Source organism: Diospyros lotus, chromosome 15, assembly GCF_014633365.1.
Source record: "Diospyros lotus cultivar Yz01 chromosome 15, ASM1463336v1, whole genome shotgun sequence".
NCBI classification, from domain to species: domain Eukaryota; kingdom Viridiplantae; phylum Streptophyta; class Magnoliopsida; order Ericales; family Ebenaceae; genus Diospyros; species Diospyros lotus.
The window spans coordinates 31,724,100-31,742,180 of record NC_068352.1 but is presented as its reverse complement, the minus strand read 5'-3'; the positions used below and the strand labels follow the sequence as shown (position 1 = coordinate 31,742,180).

Sequence of the window (18,081 nt, the reverse complement as noted above, 5' to 3'; positions counted from 1 at the left end):
TGTCACCATCGTCCAGTGGGTCGCTGCAAGCAGCCTCGTTCCAGATTCAGGTCGCACCATCACCGATCCTTCTTCCAGATTCGTCGCCGCAAGCCGCCCGTCGCCGTTATCTCCAGCAACCTCCTTCTTCCAGATCCGTCCGTCTCCTCTGGTATATCTTGCGACCTCCTTCTTATTCTCATTAGTTTAGATATATATATATATTGGGTATTTTTCTTTTCTTGTATTTATATGTATATATTTTTTATGGACAACTTATTTTATCAGTTGTACATATTTTTTTATTTACATATAAAAAATATGTTGTGTATAAACTTGTAATTGTATATAATTTCTTTGATAATTATATAATTGTATTGTATTAATATTTTTTTGATAATTATATATAATTTATTAACTTGTAATGGTAAGTATTCTATTAATTAGAAATTAATTTATAATTTATTTGATCAAAAATAGTATTTTTATGCTTTTTAATTATATTATTCAATATCATGTCTATTTTAATCTTTTTGTCAAGTTCTAATAACTTATTAATTTTTAAAAACCAAACACATAACTAATAATTGACAACTTAAAATACATCTATTCAAATACATTATCAACTTAAACACTATCTAACTTTTAAGTTAAAAGCTATTCAAAAAAAATGCTAAGCCAAACAGCCACTAAAGGAATGTCAAAGAATTATCCGATTGATTCATTAAAGGGAATACATTTAGGCCCATTTATTTGATCAATCACCAAAGGCGAGCTAGACTAGAGCCTCTTCCAATCTGAACTAGAGATCAGATCAACTTAAAGCAAGCACCATCCGTCGTGGACAAATCCACCAGGTCTTCATACTTAGCTTGTCAAGGGCTTTAGTATTGACAAATATGACATCAAGCCATGATAGACTGCCAAAGCTTCTACTGTAGTGTAGCTTCTATTGTCTGACCTGATGATATATGTAGTAGCTTAACCAGTTTTTTCATGAGAATATTCAAGTATCTTGAGTTCACCTTGAAGTATAATTATAATTGTTTGGATTCTGTTTCAATTCACTTATTAGTGGACTGAAAATAATGCAAAATACACTTTTAACTCAATAGGGTTATAAAGCAAGCTTTTCTGATTGAAGATTGAGGTTTTCTGTAAAATTAGCATAGTTTTGAATAGGGGGGGATCCAACATTGTAGAGTAGGGTGGGATGGGAGTGGGTTGGGCGGGGTTGGGGGTGGGCTAAACTGAATTTGAGCTAAGTTTTACCTTAAAATTTTAATTTTTTTTGTGAGCTACACTCAGGGCAGCTCATATTTAGATCCGCCCCTAATTTTGAAGCTATGGCTTTCTGACTCCATCACAATTGAGATGAAGCTGGGAGTTAGATATCCTCCTTTACATACCTTGCTATCTATATTTTTATTTTCGTATTTTTATATTTTTTTATGTAATTATCTGATTTTTTTATTATTTTAATTATATTTTTAAACTTATATTTTTTTACTCAATTTAATACTTGTACTTTTTGTTGGGTGACAATTCAAATTTTTTATTATTTAAATTATATCTCTATATTTGTATTTTCGAGTCAATTTAATCTCTATATTTTCATGTATAAAAAAAAATAAAATGAGATTAATTTAACTTCTATTTATTTATTTTTTGTAATTTGGCAAGCCATTCCAGATTATCAAAATTTGGGAAGTAATGATTAAATATAAATAAATGTACTTAATTTAATTATAATTATAATATAATAATTCATTTACAAATTGTTTATTGCAAATAAATATAATAAATTCTAAATTTATACACAAATTTATTTATAATAAATTTTTGAAAACTAAATTTTGAGATGGAGCTTTAAATTTCACTAATTTCTAAATCAACTCTCCAATAAACTTTGCCTCCTCCAACTCTTGTTTAGGGTTAGGGTTAGATTTTTCAATTTGTTAATTATTTGTTGTGCAATTGATCATTTGATATACTATAAAAAAAAAAAAAGAGATTTAGTACTTAAATTTAGAAACGAAAAGTTTTTGTCTTTAATTAAGATAGAATTATAGACAAATTATATAAAAATTTAATATTTTATATTTTGAATATGGAGACAAAATTAAGAACCGAGTGTAATTTGTCTTTAGTATAAAATATCATTAGAGACAAAATATTCAGATATGATAAATTATATTTGTCTTTAATTTCGTCATTAAATTAAAAATAAATTCTTATTTTCGTCTCTAAAAGTAAATATTTTTTTATTTTTTAATAATGTATTAGTTTTCCTTAATAGAGACGGATCATGGTCAATTTTGATTAAGGTATTATTTTTTAATAGGGACGGGTAAAGTCCGTCTCTAATCCAAAATTCCGTCTCTGAGATGGACATAGAGACGGAATATCTTCCGTCTCTACATGAGATTGGGGTTTAATTCCCAATCCCTCGCTCCCTTCCTCCGTTTTTCTTCAATCTCCGCCGCCTTGGACGCCGCCGCCTCCGTCGATTCCTCCATTCGCCGAGGTCGTCTCCTTATCCGCCATCTGCAGCCGTTAGCTGCCGCCAGTGTCCCCTTTTCTCTTTTGCAGGTATATTTTCTTTCCAATTATATCTATCTTCGTGCGAAACTTTGGCCTGCAATTCTATGATTCCATGTTTCTACTACGCAAATTTCTCACTTTTGCTGGAAATTGTTTTCTCATTTGGGGGGGGGGGGGGGGGGCGTAGTTCTAATTTTCCAGGGAATTCACTCACCGCGCATTGCTTTTGTCCACCCAAATTTCTCTGGGGTTTTCCTCTCCCGTTCGGGGCCGGCTTTGTCCCCTTCCTCTTCGTCGCCATCCACCGCCGAAGACAATCTCTGACTTCGGCTTCGCCGCCATCTCCGCAGAAGACTAGCTCCGACTTCGTGTTTCAAACCACCGGCGCATCTTCATTTCTTCCACGGTAAGGTTTCCTATCTTGAGTCTTCGTCCACCGGCCTTTCCCCTTCGTGTTCGTCGCCATCTCCGCCGAAGTCGTCCTCCGATTCCGACTTCCAGACCGCCGTTCATCCTCGTCTTTGTCCACGGTTAGCTTTCCGGCCCTTCTTTTCTGGTTTTCTGCCACCTTCCGATAGACGGCCGACGGCCTTCGTTTTCCGGTTTTGCATTTTGTTTTATCCCTTTGTTTTCAATATCTATTTTTACCTTTTATTTGGGGTTTAATGGTGTAATAATTCAGTCTTTACTATTTAGTTTGTGTAAAATTATGTGAGTTTTTGTTCACTTTTTTTTGTAGATAATATTTTGTATGTGGTTATCAAACAACAAAAGCTAGGAAAGGTGACTAATTCCATGAAAAATAGTGACAATCAAACCCCAAAAGCTAGAAAAGTACAACAAATTCTAGATAGAAAATCAAGCCAATCAAATACCATTAATTGATATTTTTCATGCAAATCATTTCTAGGCAAATGAATTGCCTAGAACTTATTTTCTTTCCATGCAAGTTCCATACTTGCAATCAAACGCACCCTTAGTGTACGATTTTGTTATTTGAAGGCCTATATAGTAATATATATATATATCTGCGAAGCGGTATTACACTCTATTTCTATGTATCTGCGCCAATTTGTTTCTGTTTATCTGCCGCATTTTGTGTGCCCCCCTTTACTTGCTCTTTATCAACGCTTCGGAGTTGTTGATTGTAATTGCGGCGTGCGGAGTATCTTCTTAATCTTAGTTTTCTTCACTTTCATCCGTCCTGGATGTTCTTGTTGCATGAACAATGATGTAGGTTTCAAGCATGTTTTTACTTCTAGTCATCTTTTTGCGAGTTGTTTTGATGTATCCATGGATGCTTGCTATTTATTGGAGCCCATGTAGCTGGGTGATGAAGATCGGAGAGACAAATATTTTGAGAAACAAAATTTTAGGCGTAAAAGTAGAAATTAGTATTGTTTATTGTTTTATTAGTTTCTTTATTGTAATTTATTTCTTAGGTTTCTTTTATTTCCTAGAATCCTAATTAGATAGGGATTACCTTTATAATCTTAATTAGATTATACCAATGAGTCCTAGTTGGAATAGTTTCTACCTATTTGTTAACTATAAATAATCCTTTAGTGAAGTATTGAAGGACAAACTTTGATGAATAATATTGAATATTGCTATTAGTTTTGAGTAATTGGGATTACTGTTGTTTCTTTTTGTTTGGGTTCTGCATCACTGGGGTTTTGAATCAAATTTATCAATTTGATTGAATTTTGTTGCAGTAGAGGTAGGAGGAAGAGATGGGAGAGCGGAAGGTGCTGAACAAGTACTACCCGCCGGACTTCGATCCGGCAAAGATACCGAGGAGGAGGCAGCCGAAGAACCAGCAGATCAAAGTCCGGATGATGCTGCCGATGAGCATTCGCTGCAACACCTGCGGAAATTATATCTACAAAGGCACTAAGTTCAACTCCCGCAAGGAAGATGTCATCGGCGAGGTATAACATTCTGTCTTTCTTGTTAGTTGTTATCTTGTTTGGTGTTGTTTGATTGTGGTTCCTGGGTTGAATTGTCCATTATTGTTGCCACCGGTGCGAATTAGGTCGTGGTTTGGATTTGGGATGCTTGAATCTCCCAATCATTGAAAACCCTGATAATCAGGTTGAAAACGAACTAATAATTATCTGTTTGGATTTGCCACCAGGGTTAGGGTTAGGTCATGGGAGGGTTAGTTGGTTTTGTGTACATGTATTCCACTAGTAGGGAGGGAGGGTTTTGTGTATATCTATTTCACTAATCAATTTTTAGACGCCTACAGGTGAGGTTAGGGAATCCAATACAAGAATAACTGTTAATCATAAACTTTAGAGACACTTACTAGATTAAATGAGCATATTTTTTGTGTGGATTCAATGTCTGATTTTAACCATTGGCATTGCATCTCTTCTTCCTCATAGAAATTATACCTGATGAAAAGAATGTCTTGGTTGGATAAATATTGTCATGGCTTTGATCTCTCTCTCTCTCTCTCTCAAAATGTGTTATATTTTTTGACTGATGATGAGTCAAATTTCCGTATTTTTCACTGAGCTGACTAGAACGTTAAAAATTACTTTTCAGACATACTTGGGAATTCAAATATTCAGGTTTTATTTCAAATGCACCAAATGCTCTGCAGAGTTGACAATGAAGACAGACCCACAAAATTCAGATTATGTTGTCGAGTCAGGTGCAACTAGGAATTTTGAACCGTGGCGTGCTGAAGATGAGGTATATAGTTTGCTTTCAATGTATTCTGCTTATTTTGTTGATAGCTCATTTTTGGTTTCTTAGATGACTTGTACATCAACTTTTTCTTTTTGGTTTTTTCAGGAAATAGATAAGGAAAAACGGAAAAGGGAAAATGAAGAGATGGGAGATGCAATGAAATCCTTGGAGAATAGAACATTGGACTCAAAAAGAGAGATGGACATCCTTGCTGCCCTGGATGAAGTCAAGTCCATGAAGGTACTTATTATTGACTTACTTTTTTTTTTTTTTCGAAGAAATAAACATGTCTTCATGTCATTGACACAAATAATCACATGGAATTTTAAAAACAATCGTTGATGGACGTTGCACATGACATGATCAATTTGACTCAAGGTCCAGCGCTAATAGATGTTGCTTACTCTCCTAGTAGTGAAGGAAAAGGGCAGGGCTTTTTTCATTATTATAGTGGGCGGGTCTCATGAGATGTTTGCTGGCTGTCACAATCAAATGAAGGTCGAAGGACCATTCAATTCATTAAGGGGCATAGATCTAGGCCTATTTGTTTGGTCAATCACCAAAGGCGAGTCAGAGCCTTTCCAAATCTGAGCTAGGAATCAGATCAACCTAAAGCAAGGATCATCAGTTGTGGATGAATCCATAAATTCTTTACACTAATCTCGTCAAGTGAAGTAGCTATTGACGACTTTAGCATGACAACTACAACATCAAGCCATGGTAAACTGCCAAAGCTTCTACTGTAGTGTAGCACCTGGGTTCAGTCTTCTTGCCGAGTTTCATCTCCTGTTGCGTGTTCAATTGTAAAGTCTGCAAAGGCACTTCCAACCGCTGGTTCAGGGCCAGAGGGTACCAATGAATCAATCAGAGATTAAGCCATAAGATGCCATCCCTGAAACAGGAAGTCTGAAAAAGGATTGGAAAAACCAAATAGTGGTCTTTTGCACCCTCATTCCACATGTATTCCCATCCTTATCATAACCTCTCCTGGGCACCTTATCCTTCCACACTCCAATCAAAACCCTATTGCAAATTGTAGTAAAATATTCCAATTTAAAAGTGGAAAAAACGATGAAGGAAAATAGGGTTATTGATGAAAATATCTTGTAGACAGATTATAGAATCTCCTATAGGCACAATCTTGTGGCTCATATAGAAATATATGCATGTAAATATATCTCCATATAAAGATGCAGAGAGAGAGAGAGAGAGAGAGAGATGTTGTCAAATGCCATACACATCAATTTATCATACACGTATTACAATTGGAAAGATGCAATTAGAGATAAATCTCTACTGTGAGTTGTGTCATGACGGTGGTGGGAAGTGGCCATATTGGTGTTGATAGCGTTGGGCATTATGTCAGCAAAGGCATGGTCCATTCCCTTTTCCATCATTGACATTAGATTATGACATAAACAAAGTTAGATTGTACAAACTCTGGCTATGAAGTCCTTTTCCCATGACAGGTATATGATAACCACTGATTTGATTAAATGTAATAAAGATGTAATAAAGCTAGTATTGATAATGAACATATACGTAGGAAAAGAGTGGTGTAGGGACATTCTGTTTCCAACATTGAGCAGAGTTGTTTCTCTTCCAGGTGAAATTGCAAACCCGGTCATCATATGCTAGAGATAATAATATATGTATTTTTGGGTATCATGCATTAATTATTTCTGATTTGGCTATTATGGATTAATGGTCAATTTGCTAGACATGAGATAGTTAGCCAAATGCATGGATTTTTTTTTTTTGGGTGATAAGTAAAAGAACTATGCCTACCTTAAGAGGGCAAATCCAAGATAAAAAAAGCTTCTTTATTTTCCTTGGCTTGAACTTAGATTTTTAATTATATGCATATTAAAGCAAGTCTTCTTGATTTTTCAGTCGAGACAAGCAACTATCAGTGTTGATGTCATGCTGGAAGCCTTGCAGCGGTCAGCTGAGGAAAAGGTAAGGGCACTCTTCTGTGCTCATTATTTGAACCTGCTGCAAATGCAATTGTTGAGGACTATTTGAAAGCTCATTTTGATACATTTGTCTGATCGGTGCATTATGTTTTGAACTTAATAGCAATACTACCTTATACTGGCAGAACTGGCTGAACTGATGGTGTAGGTTAACATGTTTTTTTATGGGATTATTCTAGTATCTTGAGTTCACCTTGAAGTATAATTTTTTGGATTCTGTTTCACTTCACTTGGTGGACTGAAAATAACACAAAGTATACTTTTAGTTCAATATAGTCCTAAAGCAAGATTTTCTGAGAGAAGATTGAGCTCGATTTTATTTATTTATTTATTTCTTTTTTTAAACTTAACTGATAGACTAATTTTGATGCTATAACTTGTTACCCTTTTTTTTTTTTTGGGGGGGGGGGGGGGGGGTGTTGAGTAAAATTAACATGGTATTGAAGCTGTAGCTTTCTGAGATGAACCTGAGAGTTAGATATCCTCTTTTATATACCTTTGGGTCTATGTCAACTATTAAGATCTAAGGGATGTTGAGTTGATTGGGGTAATATAGTCTAAGGGAGATGATTATCACGTGGATGATTTCCTGGGTTGTTCAATAGAGGGTCAGGCAGAAGGGCTTTCTCTTTTGTGTTGTCAGATGAATGAATGATTCACTGCAGAGCCATGAAGAATCTGGGAAGGTTTCAACAAGTAATCGAATTTTGACAAGTTCCTCTTCATCGTCAAACACACTGGAAGTTTGAGTTCACTTAGAGCCATAGCAAACTAGCAGAGGAAGGGATCTGTACAGCTACACAAATGACATAAAATCAGTCTTAAAATTTTCAGCCAAAACCGATGCATGAAAATATGCATTTGCTTCCTTGGTTTGTGCTTCTCTTGTAGCAAAATATCTCGTGTCAATTAGGGTTTCCTGTCAATGGAGAAAAAAAGAAAATCAAAAGAAGAAGAAAGGAAAAAGGAGGAGAAGAAAGTTAAAATGTTCTAGGTTAATATTGAAATAGTATGCTAGGGCAGACAAGAATAGCAGACTAGGGCACAATCTGAAAAGAAACTCTCTTGAATCACTGAATAAACTGAAAGTGAAAATCAACAACATTACAAAGCTATGCTGAGTTTATATTTATACTCAGCAAGATAACCTCCTAACTACACTGCCACAATACATATAGTTATCAGCTAAAATAAAACGCAACAACTTGCAGCAGATAAGAAAACACAGAATACTAAAATACTGAGAATAATCCTTCTACAAATATTATGTGAATTTATTACATATATTTAATAACTATGTAACATAAATGAATTTTTTTTCAAATGGCATGTTAAGTTTTTATTTTTAGATAATTTGAAAATAAAAAAAGTTACCAAACAACATTTCATTTTTTTCCTTAACAAAAACCGAAGACATAAAAACTGGGTTCTTGAATATCCCCTTAAAGATTAGTTTTTATGGTTTTATAGATGGAAGTATGTTAATTATTCCATTATTGTTCTGTATTATTTTCTCTCTTTTTTAATAGTTCATTGTTTGCATAATGGCCCAATTAGTGAAAACATCTTGCTGGTGTGAATTCATTATGACAGTGAACTAATAAAATTGCGAACACAGTTTTATTACCGTTGGAGGTGCGGATATCTCTAATCATGTGTATCCATTTGTATATTGAGAGAGTTCTGACTTATGGTTATTTTTTTTTTCCCATCAGGAAAAGAAGTTGGAAGAAGAGGATGAAGCACTAATAAAATTATTTTTTGGAGTGAGTATATGTGCCAGCCTCACCTAGTGGGTTTAAGGCTTGATACTATATGTTATTGTGTTTTTTGTGTCATTGCTCTGCCCCCTTTGTTTCTGGTATTTTGTGTTTATAAGATTTATTGGTATCAAAATTCTTTTTCAGGGACCAAAAGAAGTCGTTCGCAGGGTCAGCGATGATGTTCTTGATGAGGATGAAGATTTGGTTTTAAATGATAATAGTGAAACATCAAGCAGTAACTCAAAGGTATAATGTACTTATACAATATACTTGGTATCCGTCGTGATAGTATTTAAATTTCTATGGCTGTGTCCTGAAGTCAAAAATAAATAAAAAATCATCTTGCGGGTCACAATATTAGTCCAAAAACCTATAGAAAAAGATGACAGATAAATTCTAATTGAAACTTGTGGATTCCCATTGTCGCATTGGTTTTGCCTAGGATGGATGATATATACAAGTAAAACAGAACCATAGCACTCAGCCCCAGTTGTCAAATAAATATTTGAATCGTGAGTTGTAAGGTTTAATTTCAATCAGATAGATAAACAATCTAGTGGACATATCTATGATTATAAATGAACGATAAAATAGAACCATAATAGAACTTGTGCTTATTGTCTGAAAATGATGGTTGTAACTTTATACTTTTTTATGTTTCTGGTGCAGAGAAAAAAGGTTTCTGAAGAACCTCCTAGCAACCCGACAGATTATCTCACTAAGACAACTGACAGCTCCAAGATTGAAGGTCGGTTAAGCTTGTCTAGATGATTCTCAATTTCTGTCCTTTTCTATTCAATTTCCTTTTCATTCGACTGTTTGTCATCCTATACAGCTAGGGTTATTCTTTGTCGCAAACTCCCTTTGCCCTAAAGTTATCTACTAAAAATAAAAACATGAACAACAAGAACACTGCTGAATGGGCCCTATAATTATTTTATGCATGCTGAATTTCCTTCAATTAATGAATCTTAAATTTGTATGTCTGGGATATGAATGAAATATATACCAAGCCTTGAACATTGTGAATAATCATAATCTAGATTACAAGTGTGGGCTCATGATTATTAACTCCATACTCTTGCATAAAGCTAGAAAATGATACAGCTAGTGAGGAAGGATTAGAGGCAAAGCAGGAAAAAAACATATATGTGTTTCGATGGAGATTGCGTGTATATATGAGTTGTGGGTTGTCGTCTATAAACATTTCACTTGTCAATTATTCTAATCAACTTTATATATATATATAATATTATGCACCTTTTATTCTGCTCCTCGTTCTACTGAATTGCATATAAATTGGTGCTAGTGTTGAAATTCTGAACATGTCATTATTTAATTGCAATTATGCCCTCATTTGAGTCAGCATGCTGATATTGAAAATGCTTTGTTGGCTTTACCATATTTCCCATAATGGTATTGGCTCATTTGTGTTTTCCCGTGGTTATTTGACAGAAAAGCAAGGGGGTTCTCAGAGAACCAGTGATGGTAAATTCATTTTCAAGTCTTCATCAGTCACGGTTTCTGTTGTCAGAAAACCATCTTCAGCCTCCAAGAGTAATGAGCCAGCAAAGCTGGACATCAAACAAGAGGAAGATAGAAAAGCAAATAATTCAAGCACTATTCCGGAGTCTCTAGCACCATCTTCATCCTCCAAATCTAGTGCGCCAGCGAAACTGGCCGACAAGTCAGAGGAAGAGAGCCGAACTACTCCAAGCACTGGACTGCTGTCTCTATGCCAAAACTATGAAAGTGACGAAGATGATTAGCAATTTGTTGTAGATGACTGTAAATCAAGCACATTGTCCAATGAACACCTTGTTACGCCTTTGTGATTTGGCAGGCCATTCCAAGAGCAATTGGAATTTGTATACTGCCACCGGGAGAAACAACAAACTCAATAAACACTGGAACTTGTCCTCTTCGACCAAAACTGTTGTTTGTGTCATGAAGTGAGAGGTTCCATTGGCTTGAAAACAAATCTTCGGGTGGATCAAATGACCCAGAGGACAACTGCAAATTTTGGCACCGTGGTAGCCGTAGACAGATTCACTGTACGGTATCGGTAGCCAGCCCTTTGTGTGTTCTCTTTCCATGAACCATGAAGTCAATTTGCGATAATAGAATTGAATCTATGTTAGAACTACAGTTGATGTTTTAATTGTATGATGATGCCACCAACTTATCCTGTACGAACGTTTATTAGCATTTGATTGGTATTATATTTAGCACAAAAACGTGGTACCACAGTAAACATTATCAACCCTTAGTTGTCCATTCTCCCCTGATCACAGTTGTCAACTAATCACAGGCACACAGAGCAGTGAGCCATTCCATTCAGGATTACAGTTGGGGGAAGTCTATGCGCCACAAAGTGGCCTTCAAAACTTAATCAAACCTATTAGAGCAGCAAAACAAGGCCATCTTTGAGGATCTAAGAGCTTAATAATAGTGTTTGCGTACATGATGATGATGATGATCCAAGAGGCCAAACCAATATGAACACAAAGGCAGACTGATGTATCAATCATCATTACACTAGCAGAGAAGACTACTACATAAGCAAAGAAGATAGATTTCCCATTAACAATGAGAGATTGTTATTATTTCTGGCCCCTCTTCTTCCACAGGTCCCCAAACATTCTAATACCAGAGCCTTTCCTCTTTCCACCCCCAAAACCATCATCTATATCGTCACCGAGGCCGGGAGAACCAACAAAGCCTGTGTACCCGCCAACCGATGGCTCAAACATGTTGCCGAGGTGCTTATCCATGGATCCGCACCTCTCAGACATCCGTCTCCCGTTCATCTCCACTCCTCCAGCAAGCACCGCAGCTGCAGCATCGGCCGCTTTTCTCCACTGCTCTGTCTGCACTCTCAGTTTCTTCATTTCAGCTTCCAGTGCCTGCTTGGCCCCTTCCACAGCTTCCAGCTTCCCCTTCAGCTGCATTTCATTGGCTTTACTTGCTTCCAGCTGCTCTCCCAGTTCGCTCAACCTCCAAGCCGTTTCCTCTTCCTTGGCTCGTCTTGTTGACATCTCTGCTCCTGCTTCACTCAGCTGTCCTTTCAAGCTTTCGCTCTCTTGACGAAACACTTCAAGTTCCTTCTCCCTCTCCTCCAACTTGGTTTTCAACAAGTTTATCTCATCATCCTTCAAGGCAAAATCATCAAATGTCGGCTTCTGCGGCGGCTCTGGTGATTCGTTCGCTGGTATGGTGCTGATTGGTTTCATCTCCTGATCTTGCTCCACTGGTTTACTACGTTCAACACCGGGTTCCACTTTCACCTTCTCCATTGGAACTTCGAAAACATCAGTTTCAGGTTGGCTGTCATCAGGAACATCATGTCTGGTGCCGCAATCTCTTCTGTTCGACTCTTGTTCTCCAGTTCGAGGATGCTTATCCAGGACTTCCACTCTATTTGAAGCAGCATTCGGTTTCTTACTTTTCGTTTTCAATTGTTCTTGAGCTTCCTTCTTTGCAGCCTCTGCAGAGGACAACTGATCCTTCAGAGTTTTGAGCTCTTCCTGTGCTTGGCCAAGTTGAGATTCTAGGTCTGCAATCCGAGTACCAAGTTTCTTCTGGTTCAGGGGATCAGACTGGACACCTCTCGGCGATCGACGATCGCCACCTAGCTTCGGGCTCCTGTCAGTAATCGGTCGATGATGCAACGGGTCAGAATCAGAGCTAGATGATCTCAGCTGCAGTGGGCCTCTGGGAGATTGTCTCTGAGGCATCTCTGATCCCCTGGTTTCACATGTAATATCAAAACTGAGCTTTGATCATGAAACTAACATAAAACTTGTCTAATCAAACAAACACGAAATCTAGACAAATGCTTCAAAAGGTGCTGCATTTGCAATGATTAATAACTTCTCTAACCTTGATCTCGGCATTTGATCAACTCAAAGCTGCAATCAACTGAGGAAGAGCAGTAATAGGCTTAATGATCAGTCAAAAGTTTTGAGCTTCACAAATGAAGTGTCAAAAGGATGAACATGTTAGTAAGAAGACATGAAATCTACAAATGGTTGAATAAAGCAGGATCTCTGCTCATTGTTGCATGAGCATTCATCTTTAATGGTAACATAAACACGATAAATAGAACATAAAACAGATGGCAAGCCAAGGGAAGAGAGAAGACAAGAACAGAAATAACTAATATTTTTGCTCCTAGACTGATCAGTTGTTCAAGAACCTCGAAGCACAATTGCAGAAAGAGACTAAATTTCTACATTTGAATTTGGCAAATGATGTCTTGTTCAGAGTGGATCTGGTCAAAAAAAAAAAAAAAACCATCCCTATTTTTAGTGTTCATCTTTTGCTTTAAAGACCAAGAAAGGCCCTGTGAAATGCCAGTGCGCATGCTTTCTTGAGCAGTGTATAATGCGTTGCCTGTTGGCTTTTGAGCATCCATATGCATCAGAACATCAGCTTTTCTTGAAAGCGCCAAAACTCTGCCATCACCCAGCTTTTTCTGGCCCCAACCCAAATCATAAAAAGACTAAAACCAATGGAAAAGGAAGAGAAGAAGCTCCAAAATGTGGAAGGAAACCCACAAAAAAAAAAAGACAAAACAAAAAGAAAGAAAGAAAGACATTGAACAAACATGGTTCGAACCACTGCTGAAATTTGTCATAATAGAGGAACCCAGCTCCTTCATCTTAAGATTCCTTCCATGGTTCATTTTCTTTTAGTTTTCTTAGTAACCAAACATATAATCAAGAAACAAGCAACGCGGGGATGCAAGAGGTGCTAGAGAAAACATCACAGGTCACCCATTTGGCCAGGAACACAAAAACATAGAAGCATTTTAAGTAAAGACCAAAGATAAAGGGAAAAAAACATGAAAGAATGGATCTCTCACCTCCAAAGTCCCCAACTTCACTACTCAATCTTTGTGAGACAATCTCCCATGTGAAGAAACCCTTTTGCAGATGCAACTACACCCCAAAACCCAATTCCTAGCCACTACCATATGGAGATGCACAAGTCAACTTGGAGCAGTATCTATAGCTCCATATCCTTCTATCTATATATATTGACAGCCCCCTTTGAAAAATGAGAGAGAGAGAGAGAGAGAGAATATAAGTTTGAAATTTGAAGTTTGAATTAAAGTGGAGGTGGGGATGAGGATCTATGATACTTCAGAATGGAGAATCCGTGAGGAAGAGGACAAGAGAGTAATTTTGAACGTTTAACAAGAAGGTTTCATAGATATTGGAAAACTAAGCAAATGTCAGGCTCATATTTTACTCTTGTCAGTTTGTAACTTTTCAAACCACTTTCTTGTTTCTTACAATACTTTTTCCTTTTCTTTTCTCATGGCTATATCATTACAATAATAATTTAAGTTCATGAGCCTCTCTCCTCTCTGATTCTTGAATCTTGATACCAGAGCCCTCATCTATACTTCCATTTTCTTTTCATCCATTAGCAAGCTAAAAGAATTTTTTATTTCCTTCAGTTTCAGCTTGCAACAGTAGGGCTTCTGCCAAGAACAACCTTTCCATCTTTGAAAACTATATTATTAAGGGAGAGGAAACAGAACAGACAGAGAATGTTCTGCAGTTGTGGAAAATATTTTCTTTACTTTTTTGTAAAATTTGTAGTTTTTATTTTACAAAAAAAATTTTGAAAAACACGTTCAAATGTTAAGAGTTTAGGGAACTAATTTTCTACATAAAAAATTATAATTTATGTTAAAGAAGCGATAAATAAAAACATTTTTTTATTGTAACATGTGATAAACAATGAGACAGAGATCATTTAAAAAAAATTTGTAAAGAAAATTTAAAAGACTTTTTTCACAAACAAATAATAGTAATACTGAAAATGTTATTTAAACACTAACATTTGATATTTTTATTAATATTTTATATTAATATGACACATAATACAAGATATCAATACATAATAACATTACAAATGTAATATTTCTCATCTAGTAAAGGCTAGTTCTCCCTTGTGTTGCACGAAAACGGAAACGGGAAACGTTTTCAATAAAAAACGAAAACGTAAAAACGGACATTTTTCTAAAAAAATAAGCATAAATAAGGTCCGAAATAAAAATAGGAAACGTTTCTAAAACGGAGAAACGACTCTTATGAAGTGTTTCCGTACGACGTAAGTTCTCCCCTCATTTATTGATATAAGCTAGAAGGACTATCATCATAGATGGAAAAGATTTCCCTTTATCTACAACTTTAACAAAGTACATCCCTTCTTATATATCATTAAATATAACTAACAGTGTGTTTGATTGTATTTAGTTGGAAAAGGAAAACATTTTTCATCTTTCATGGAAAATAAAAACCACCACCCCCTTGGAATCAATTTTCCATAGAAATTAGGTCAAAATATGTTTTAAATGGTTGTATCATGGAATTGAATTCCATGGAAAATGTTGTGTGTCAAACAACAAGAATGGAATTAAATTTCTTGGATATGACATTTTCCATGGAAATTCCATGCTATCAAACACACCTTAAGTGTAAATTCACAAAATCCCTTGGTTTGGGTCTACTTCTTATTTTTTATAAAGTAACTCTTTGTTAAATCAAAATATAAAAAGTGTGTAAAAGCGTGTCTAAATTGACGAAAATCTTAACATAATTTATCTTATAATTAATTGATAGAATTTAATGAGCAAAAAAAATCTCACTCACCATAAATTTTTCATCTTAAATCAAAATAACGTAATTTTAATTCTGATTTTACGATACATTATAACTCTCAAATAACTTTTACATTTCATATTATAACAATCAAATAATCCTATTACAATCACATTTAATAAAATATTTTTCTAATTCACATTGTTGATTGTGGATTTCCATCACCTCTCCTTAGAGTAGTTCTTTCAATGAACTTGTCCATTAAATATCTAAGAAAAGAAAGAGGCAAAAATTAGGAAAATTGCTTCTTCCTTTGGTTGTTGCAATGAAGAGTCAAATGTGTTAGGTGGTACTTCAGCAGAGTTATTTATGATGAGGGCCATATATAGCTACCCCTTCACTGTCAACTTCATGCTCTTAAAAGGAAAATGATAGTTTTTTTTTAAATAAAAAATAAGTTTGAATTTTATGGAATGCTTGTGGGTAAAAGCATAAATTAAACTCTCCTTCTATCTATTAAGTTAAATTGATACGTCTCGAGGTTTAAACTTTAAATTCTAAATTTCTGGCTCTATCTATTAAGTGAAGATTGATAAGGCAAGTCCACTCTAATCTTTCTTGAAGTACTTGGATCATATTAGTAAAATTGATATACCCAAATTTTAGTAGCAAGTTATTAGAGTCTTCATGTCTTAAATTGTATCACATTCTATTTTGCGATATTTGAGAATCATCATCAATACCTCACTATAGATACAGAATAATAATTTATTTCATAATCCTAGAGCTATTTACAACTAATAAACATCAGAATAAGTAATATTTACTGAGCCAAGAGCACCCCTCAAGTAAAAGTTGTGATCATTAGGTTTTAACCGAGTTGTTTTATTTCACCTTTTTTAAAGAAAATAATTTAAATCAAAATAAGACTTTCTACAAAACCATTTTATTGATGAAATTAATCAGTACATTAACTATTTTAGCGGTTTGACCTGTTATTTGCATCTCGCAAAATATATGACCCATATTCCTTTAGATTCTTTAAATTCTGTGAATGATGTAGTTATCAGGATCAATGTAAAAAATTACATTTTTTTTAATTATGATAATTTAATGACGAACAACTAACTAAACTCACTAAGAGCAAAAAAGAGATTATTCATTAAGGAATTCAAATCTTCTTTTTTTAAATATAAAAAACTCAAATTTGAGACATTTTCTCAAACTTAACAACTCTTGTGCTAATTTGATTACCTGACTTATTAGTGAAAATGATAGTTTTTCTTTTATTTGACTTATGTGGAAACCCTAGCCAAAACAAGGGAGTCAGAAAGTACAAGTTTGGAAAATCTAATCTAATATCTATTCTAAATCAGAACCCCCTTCTGTTAATATAACAAGATTGCATAATTAAGTTTAGTTTTTGCAGTTAATACTGCTTGGACTTTGAATATGGTGTGGTTAATGAGGGTTTGTCTGTTTATCATTAATCGTTGAAACAAGATGAAGCCTAACCATACAATTAGGGGACATAGCTTCATTATTGTACATGCATAAGTCATTAGTTATATAAATATACATATATCCAGTTTTTGACAACTTAAAAAAGAGACTTTTTTGGAGCATACTTACGAAGTTATATACTATTCAAAGAGTATCAATTATTCGTATTTATTCGGTTGATTCGTTTTGATTTTTTTTTACATAAATTCAGTTATTTCAATTTCAACATTACTGAATCGATCAAATGCTCATCTTTAATAGGTAACATGGTAAATTATACTGTTCTCAAAATTTTATATTTTATAATAATTAGTCTTTGTATTTTTATACCTTAAAATCATTTACTTATCAAGTTTATGTTAAACGAGTTTTGAGTTTGTATTATTATATATCACGTGAATTTTTTATTAACAAAATTTAATCAAAAATAAAAAAAGAACTATATTATAATATAAATTAAAGTTTCGTAATTATTATGATGATAAAAATTAAAATACAGTAACCATTTTGTTATGGAATGTGAAATTCAAGTACTTATAGTGTAATTTACCCAACTTACAAATTTACCTAGTAAACTATATAAAAAGTATTACAAAATATTATTTAAACACTTATGATGATATAACATAAAGTACAAAAAGTTAATACAAAGTGTTATTACAAGATGTCAAACGTGAATGTCTAAATAATATTTTATTTAAAAAAAATATTATACTCACAAACAAATTTAATAAATAATTATCATAAATTAACGTAATCCGAATTCATAATAGTAAATAAAACTTATAATGAGCTTAGATTGAATTATTATAAATTTATATATATTATATTAATTAGTTAATAATTATCAAATAGGGTTAAAATAATAATAATAAGGTTGGACAAAATTTAAGATTACTTTTTTCATTAAAGAAGCAAACAAGTCGCCTACCATTATAAATATTAATTGCCAATATGATACAATACTATATGTTATGCTAAACAACATTTTAATACATG

The 18,081-nt window shown here is 34.4% G+C and overlaps 2 protein-coding genes across 7 annotated transcripts; one reads left to right on the top strand and one right to left on the bottom strand.

Annotated features, from left to right (window-relative positions):
* The first annotated feature begins 2,407 nt into the window (after nucleotides 1-2,407).
* Nucleotides 2,408-11,108, top strand: LOC127791984 (uncharacterized). Of its 5 annotated transcripts, none has more exons than XM_052322243.1 (10): nucleotides 2,408-2,571; nucleotides 2,711-3,053; nucleotides 4,242-4,454; nucleotides 5,077-5,226; nucleotides 5,329-5,463; nucleotides 7,117-7,182; nucleotides 8,915-8,965; nucleotides 9,107-9,208; nucleotides 9,632-9,710; nucleotides 10,418-11,108. In XM_052322243.1, the coding sequence occupies exons 3-10, from the start codon at nucleotides 4,257-4,259 to the stop codon at nucleotides 10,729-10,731; spliced, it is 1,095 nt and encodes a 364-aa protein (XP_052178203.1). In that variant the 5' UTR covers nucleotides 2,408-2,571; nucleotides 2,711-3,053; nucleotides 4,242-4,256; the 3' UTR covers nucleotides 10,732-11,108. The 5 variants fall into 5 exon arrangements, with proteins under 5 accessions (XP_052178203.1, XP_052178200.1, XP_052178204.1 ...); XM_052322240.1 differs by having other exon boundaries at nucleotides 4,239-4,454; XM_052322241.1 differs by having other exon boundaries at nucleotides 2,430-2,571; nucleotides 2,725-3,053; nucleotides 4,239-4,454.
* A 353-nt stretch (nucleotides 11,109-11,461) lies between these two features.
* Nucleotides 11,462-14,169, bottom strand: LOC127791983 (interactor of constitutive active ROPs 1-like). Of its 2 annotated transcripts, none has more exons than XM_052322239.1 (3): nucleotides 13,830-14,169; nucleotides 12,845-12,883; nucleotides 11,462-12,709 (listed from the first exon to the last, which is right to left on the bottom strand). In XM_052322239.1, the coding sequence occupies exons 2-3, from the start codon at nucleotides 12,856-12,858 to the stop codon at nucleotides 11,566-11,568; spliced, it is 1,158 nt and encodes a 385-aa protein (XP_052178199.1). In that variant the 5' UTR covers nucleotides 12,859-12,883; nucleotides 13,830-14,169; the 3' UTR covers nucleotides 11,462-11,565. The 2 variants fall into 2 exon arrangements, with proteins under 2 accessions (XP_052178199.1, XP_052178198.1); XM_052322238.1 differs by having other exon boundaries at nucleotides 12,845-12,930; nucleotides 13,830-14,167.
* Nucleotides 14,170-18,081: the final 3,912 nt, after the last annotated feature.